At 37.6% G+C, this 8,089-nt stretch overlaps 1 protein-coding gene across 1 annotated transcript; it reads left to right on the forward strand.

Moving 5' to 3' along the window:
- The first annotated feature begins 464 nt into the window (after positions 1–464).
- Positions 465–1,523, forward strand: LOC141590062 (uncharacterized). The gene has a single exon (XM_074410677.1). It carries the CDS (start codon positions 465–467, stop codon positions 1,521–1,523), a length of 1,059 nt encoding a protein of 352 aa, XP_074266778.1.
- The last annotated feature ends 6,566 nt before the right edge of the window (positions 1,524–8,089 follow it).

An 8,089-nucleotide genomic window follows, 5' to 3' on the forward strand; every position in this document is an offset into this window, starting at 1 on the left:
GGCTCAGCATGTCTAGGAGGACTAGGCTCACCCTCTACTGTTTTGGTGGTGACTTCTCCATCTAAGGATGAAAGGGGCGGCTCAAAATGCATTGAGGTTGATGATCTGAGACATTTGCAATCAGGAACTCAGGAGGATCCTATATCTATACATAATGCTTATTCTGTACTGCAATCACATGAAGATATAGAAATATTAGAAGTTACACAGGAAGGGGAACCACCTGATCCTGGTCCATGATAATATCCTCATGGAATATCAGGGGGTTTAACGACCCAATAAAGCAGCAGGAGGTTATGGGTTTTTTTTCTTTAAATAAAGTAGAGGTGTTTGGTTTATTGGAGACTAGAGTAAAAATAAATAATGTTGCTGCAATTCGTAGGGTTTTTCCTTCTTACTGCATATTAAATAATTACTCTCATCACTACAATGGGAGAATATGGGTTTTTATTAATAAAAGACAGATGACTGTCATCTCTTCTAGGATTCATGCTCAACTGATTCATGTGGAGCTTCTACACCACGTGTCTCAAAAAGTGGTTCATATCACCTTCATTTATGGCAGTAATGATGGGGATGAAAGGGAAAGTTTATGGGATGAGCTAAGGCAACTAGCATCATTCACTATTGATTGGATTATTATGGGAGACTTCAATATTGTTAAGGAAATGGAGGAAAGACTGGGTCCAAATCCACCATCCTTAGCTGAGGTCTTAGCTTTCAACAAATGTCTACTCGACTGCAATCTGGATGATTTACAGGGTTATGGAAGTGACTATACTTGGACTAATAAAAGGGATGGGGATGCAAGAATTTGGTCTAAACTGGACAGGGTTTTAACTAATCCTAATTGGTTAATTAAATACCCTCACACTCAGGTTACAATTCTACCTGCTGGAATTTCTGATCACTCCCCTTTGTTGGTTCAAATAAAGGAAACTTATCAGTTCAAGAAGAGTTTTAGTTACTTAAATTGTTGGGAGGAACATCAGGATTATCATACTCTTGTCTATCAGGCTTGGCAGCTTCCTGTAAAGGGTAATGCTATGTTCAAGTTGTTTGCTAGACTCAAGAATGTAAGGAGGAATTTAGTTGACCTTCATAAGAGGAATTTCCTGGATATTTCTTTGAAAGTTAGGCTTGCTAAGAAGGACTTGGAAACATGTCAGAAGCACATTCAGCAGAATCCTCTTGATCCTTCTTATCTTGCTCAAGAAAAAGTAATTTTGGAGGACTATTGGAACTTAAGAAGAATGGAGAGGAGTAGTCTTATGCAAAGATCCAAAGTACAAGATATAAAATACAATGATGCTCCTACTAGCTATTTCTTTGCTAGAATAGCAGCTAGGAAACATCAAAGCATCATTGGCCGCATAATGGATAAGGAAGGAACTGTCAGGGAAGGAATTCAGGATGTTAATCAGGCTTTTGTTGAGTACTATAAATGGTTATTGGGAGAGAAGGTGGACACTGTTACTTTACCAACTCTCCTGGATGGACCAACTATTGAGGAGTCAGACTAGATTCACCTATGTAAGCCTGTTGAGGAACTGGAGATCAAGAAAGCTTTATTTTCCATTGAATCAGGGAAAAGTCCTGGACAAGATGGATTCTCCTCCCAATTTTTTAAGAAATCATGGGAAACCATAAAAGGAGACTTTTGTGCTGCAATCCTAGCTTTCTTCAACCATGGGGTCCTTTCTAGGCAGGCAAACACTACCATATTGGCTTTGATTCCTAAAAAACTTGTGGTTCAGTCTGTTACTGATTTCAGACCTATAGCTTGTTGCTCTGTTTTTTACAAAACAGTGAGCAAAATCCTTTGCAGCAGACTCAAACCCCTACTCCCTAAAGTGGTGGGTAAAGAACAGGGAGCATTTGTGGAAGGTAGGAGAATATATGAAAATATTATGTTAACTCAGTCATTGCTTAAAGGATATGGACAACAGGGCATCTCCCCAAGATGTCTTATGAAGATAGATATTAAGAAAGCCTTTGACTCTTTGCAATGGGACTTCATTGGACAAATGCTCCAAGCTTTTAACTTTCCCATTCAGTTTCAGAAGTGGATTATGGGGTGCATAACTTCAACATGGTTCAGTGTGAAAGTTAATGGTGTTGCTAATGGGTTTTTTAAGGGAGCAAGTGGGTTGAGACAGGGAGATCCTTTATCTCCATTTATATTTGTTCTTAGTATGGAAATATTGCCAAGACTGTTGAGAGTGATACACAGGCAGCAACAAGTTACTTATCATCCAAAGTGTGGCAAACTAGGGCTTAATCACCTTATCTTTGCAGATGACTTAATGATCTTTGTTAGGGGTGATGTTCCCTCTGTCAAAGCTATTACTGATTCACTGCATACCTTTGCTAGCATGTCTGGCTTGAAGGCCAACCCTGAAAAAACAAATATCTACATGGGAGGGATAAGGGATGAGGTTAAGCAGACCATTTTGAGGAATACTGGCTTTATTGAAGGAGATTTCCCCTTCAGATATTTGGGAGTCCCCATTAACGAAGGCAGATTGAATAAGACTATGTTTGCTGATTTATTAAACAAGATTCGGCAAGCAATGAGTTACTGGGTTACTCACAGGCTCTCATATGCAGGAAGAATAACCTTGATTAATACTGTCTTTTTTGGCCTGGAACAGTACTGGTGTGCCACTTTACTAATTCCCAAAGGAGTAATGAAGCTTATCACCAAATTTTGTAGACAATTTCTTTGGCAATCTGAAGAAGGTACAAGGAAGCTCATAATGAAGAATTGGACCTCCTGTTGTTATCCACATAATGAGGGAGGGTTCAATATAAAAGAGATTTTGTCTTGGAACAAAAGTATCTTATGCAAATGGATTTGGGCAATTGATAGTTCGTCCAGCAGTACTTGGACTCAATGGAATCTGGTATATAACATTAAAGCTCACAATTTCTGGGATATGGAGATTAAGCCTCAGCATTCTGAGAGTTGGAGGAGTATACTGTATGTGCGAGATGAATTGGTATCTAAGGCAGGAGGAGTGGAACAGGCTAGATCCTTTCTGCATAGTTGTGTTAAGGCAGGTAAATTGAATTTAAGATTGCTGTATGATAATTTCAGGGAAAAAGGGGTGAAATAGCAATGGACAAGGGGAGTTTGGCTTAGAGCTGTCCTTCCAAAGCATAGTTTTATCCTGGTTTTAGCAATGCAAAGGAAACTGGCTACAATTGATAGCCTGAGTAAGAAAGGGTTTTGTCTGGTGAATCGTTGCATTCTATGTAAGGCACAATGTGAAACACATAGGCATTTGTTCTTTCAGTGCCACTTTGCTGCAGCAGTTTGGAGTAATGTCTTGGATTGGTTGAAGCTTTACCATAGAACTATGGACATGGGTAAGGAATTGCGATGGCTGGCAGGGAGACGGGTAAGAAAGCATTGGAAATCATCTTGGTTTGCTAGTTGTTTAGGTGCTACTGTCTATTGCATATGGGAGAAGAGAAATGCACGTATTTTTAAAGGAATAGAACGCACGATTGAATATATTACAAAACGAATCCAATTTTTTTGTAAGTACTCGGTTATTATTTGTAACTCACCCGTCTTATGAGGATGAGATAGCTAGAATCATTGGTTGAGTAGTCTAATTATTGGTTATACCTTTGTTAGATCCGGCCTCTTTATTCCCTTAATAGATGAATAATATGGCTTGCCTTTCTTGCAGAAAAAAAAGAAATGTATAGAAGTAGCAAGATCAAACCATGTAGTATATCAACACCCAACTTAAACAATCTATATGAAAATATTAATCCATAAAAGATATTAGGAGATATAAGATCATTTGTTAACGAAAGTGTAAAATAGCAGAAACAACAAACTCTACTCCCCTAAAGCAAACTTTGTCCCGAAGTTTTCTAACAAATACCAACCACTCATATCATCACGTAAATTAGTCATTACATTATTACTACGTTTTACCCATTATCCCAACTCATACAAGGCTACATAATGCAAGCTAGGTATTTTTATTCCCTTGACCCCCGTCATTACATATTCGTTTAATCACGTCAAAGTACATACATGATACACTACAATCACCAAATCACGTCATTAGATACCATAACATCTACTATAGTTCAACATAAGATAAAATTTACATATAATTTCATATCATCTTTTCGTTAACATATCCATACTTTATTTATTCAGTTCCATCAATCTACGTACCGATAGTATTACTAACTGAGATAAACCATGCATAAACCATACATATTAGCCTCGTGATGCAACCAAGCAACATTCACATACGATTTAGACAACCAAACCATTCCACCATATTAATTATGCTCATTGGCTAACCTCAAACTGTATAACTAAACGACACATATCAATTCTCCTCCTTATGCAGGAATTCGTACACATAATAAGACATAAGGTACCAACTACAAATATATTTCATATGCCCACCTCTCCAACATGTATAGCGTATTATTTGTGTCTGATTCCGCCAATTTATAAGTAATAACTTTATTAGTTTAAATCAATAACATATATTCGGATTTCCATGTGACCAACTACTTCGATGAATAAAGCTCAAACAGTGAAGAGTAAAAACCGATACATTTCAACATCAGCATACTTCATCCTAAATCTAATGATACGCAGTTTAAGCCAGTTTATCATGCTACTACCTTTCCTTTCTCATATTAACAACATGAATTTACCAAATGAACAAAACTATCCACATTTATATATATGCTCCACGTCATAGTCATTGAATTCTTCCATTATCATGGTGATCACGTTATTACTGCATTATGAAATGTACTTGAAACAACCATACATATTATCAACGATACTACACTTAGTGGTCACTCCTGAGCATTGTACCATGCTAACCTCAGAAGTGACTGAAAAGGAAATCAAGGAGGCTTTATTTTCTATACCAGCCAACAAGGCTCTAGGACCATATGGATACACATCTCAATTCTTCAAGGATTCTTTTGAAATTATTGGTAATGATATCATAGGGGCAGTGAAGGAGTTTTTCAGTTCTGGAAATATGCTAAAGCAAGTGAATTCCACTACTTTGACTTTGATTCTAAAGAAGGCTAGACCTATTAATGTGGCTGACTTTAGACCTATTGCATGCTGCAATGTGGTTTATAAAACTATCTCTAAGGTCATATGTAATAGGCTAGCTGCTATGTTGCCTGACATTGTGAGTGAGATTCAAAGTGCTTTTTTAAAAGGGAGGGACATAATAGATAATATAATGATCTACTATGATCTGGTTAGACTGTATAAAAGAAAAGCTTGCTCACCTAGATGCATGATGAAGGTGGATTTGAAGAAGGCGTATGATTCAATTGAGTGGAATTTTATTAAGCAGATGTTACAGGCCCTTGATTTTCCTGAACAAATGACTCACTGGATAATAGAGTGTGTCACTACTCCCTGATTTACTCTTTCCTTGAATGGTTCTAACTTTGGGTATTTCTAAGGCAAGAGAGGGATTAGGCAAGGAGATCCCATGTCCCCATTGTTGTTTACTATATGCATGGAGTATCTCAGTAGGGTGTTGGCAACTGTAACTAATTCCATGGATTTCAACTTTCATCCTCTGTGTAGAGAACTTAGACTGAATCATCTGTGTTTTGCAAATGATCTTCTAATGTTTTGCAAGGGGGACAAGGCCTCTATCAGCATTATTCTTAAAACTTTTGGTACATTCTCTATTGCCTCTGGTCCGGTAATGAACTGTGAGAAGTCTGATATCTACTTTAATGGGATGAGCAGTATGGATATTCAGTATGTTTTGGGTGTGTCAGGATTCAAGGAAGGTCAATTTTCTTTCAGGTATCTTGGAATTCCAATATCTTATAAAGAATGATAATGGGCGACTGTTCCAGATTAGTTGAGAAGGTTGTGCTGAGAATTCATGGATGGGGGGGCAGAAAACTTAGCTATGCTGGCAGGTTAGTGCTTGTACAGGCAGTGTTGACACAACTACATAGCTTCTGGTCACGCATTTTCATCATACCTATAATTGTGATGGATATAACTGAGCTAATCTGCAGGAACTATCTCTGGAATGGTTCTCAGGATTTTCATAAGGCACCTCCTGTGGTTTGGGAAAGGATTTGTATTGTCAAGAAATTTGGGGGCCTTGGTATTGTGGATTGTAAACAATGGAATGTGGCAATGTTGGGTAAGTGATACGTGCAATTTATATAGTATTTTTAGCCTCTTATTGCACGTATTTCAATGTCATTTACATTGCTTTGTATTGAAAAATTCCCCGAATTGGCTACTTTGGTTCGTTTTATCTCATTTGCAGGTATGGCCCTAAAATAGTAGAATCATGTGTTATTCGTTCCTCTTAGCATGCATTTTTAGGAGATGACGATTTAGAGCAGAGTGTCGTACCTTAGGAAGCATGAAAGAGGTCCTTAGAAGTTAACCAAATGAGTTCAAGCTGTTTTCAGTGGTTATCTACTCGATCGAGAGCCTTTGAGGTCGATCGAGTAGATTTGGCGGTTGCTGGTGCTCGATCGAGTCCCTGCTGTACTCGATCGAAATATGTTGATTTGAAGACCTTTAATCGAGAGCCCTACTTTTTCGATCGAAGGGTTTTGATGAAGAATCACTCGATCGAGAGGAATTAAATGCCTCAATCGACTGACTTGCTATAGTACTCGGGATTTTTATTCCGTGTTTAGGTTTATTTTAGTTAATAATATCTTCCTTATATAAGGGAAGACGTCATTAGGTTAATAAACACATCTTATCATACATACTCTACACTTAATTCCTCTTAATGACTGCTGCTACTTTTCTCTTTGCGATGTAAACTCGTTCTTATTGTCGGATTCACTTCTTTGTAATATTTCTCTACTCTTTATTTAATCTAATATTCTTTGCTCTTAATTATTTATTCTTTAGTTTCTGTTTAATCATCACCATTAATTTATGCAATCTTATTCCTTTAATTTCTTTATTTACTATGTCTCTGTTTGACATATTCACTGTTGTTCTTGTTATTATCATCGATAGCATGAGTAGCTAAACTCCCTTATGCTAGGATTAGGGGAGCCATGGTAGTAAATTGATAATGTCGTGAATAGGCTAGACGATTGATTGTGAGAACTGTCTTATAGCAAAATAACTATAATAAGTTTAGTTGAGCGCACGCTTCTAAACCCTTTAATATGGTTAAATTCACTCCTGGATCGGAAGATTGGAATGAACAGACTTGTTATTAACATTAGACTACCCTAATGAGGACGTAAGTTAAGTTAGTTGTACTCTAGGGTGGATAGCTGACCAGAAGGACCTATCCCTTTCCCGTCTCACAGTAGACCGTCTGAGCTATTTATGACTGAGTTAGTGAACTACCATGGTGAACCGAAATCCTAGCATATCTCTCTTATCTGATCACATAACTTGACTTTTCTTGTTTTACTGCTCTTTCCTTTGTTTCTCTTGCCTTAAACCTTCATTAATGTAGAAATCAACTTTAAACCTCCCATTGGTTACTAGGCAGACGTAATAAGCAGATAGATACATTAGCCTCCCCGTGGAGATCGATCCTACTTCCGCTAACTTCTGTTAGTTGTTCTAGGTAATTATTTTTGATACTAAAATGACGATATCAAATTTTGGTGCCGTTGCCGGGGAGGCAATTAGCCTATTTTTGTGTTTTTTTCGTTTGTCTCTCAATCTCAGGGAATTTTTAATTCCTTGAGACAGTTCTTATTTATTTTCTCCAGTGCTGTTTATGCCCAGGTATAACAGGTCGGAGTTAGTGCCAGCTGATCATGAACCAGAACGGACCTTTCGCTATAGACAAAGACTGTTAAGAAAGATTCAAAAGGAAACCTTGAGTACTTTTGAACCCGAGCTAGAAAATTTCTTATTTGCAGAAGACCCGTCTTTTGAAGAAAACAAATCTATTTCTGCTGTTAGTCCCGTGAAAATGCCTAATATAGCAAGTCACACTGAGCCTTTAGCTGCTTCTATTCCAAAATGGTTCAATCTTGCGACCGAGGATGGGAGTACATTTGACATTCAGCCGTCTTACATCAACTTGGTCGAAAGAATTATGTTTCG

This window comes from Silene latifolia, chromosome 7 (genome assembly GCF_048544455.1).
Source record: "Silene latifolia isolate original U9 population chromosome 7, ASM4854445v1, whole genome shotgun sequence".
Taxonomy (NCBI): Eukaryota; Viridiplantae; Streptophyta; class Magnoliopsida; order Caryophyllales; family Caryophyllaceae; genus Silene; species Silene latifolia.

What these genes read in the sequence shown, in the direction of transcription:
- LOC141590062 (XM_074410677.1), top strand. Translation starts at nt 465, where the DNA reads ATGACTGTCATCTCTTCTAGGATTCATGCTCAACTGATTCATGTGGAG.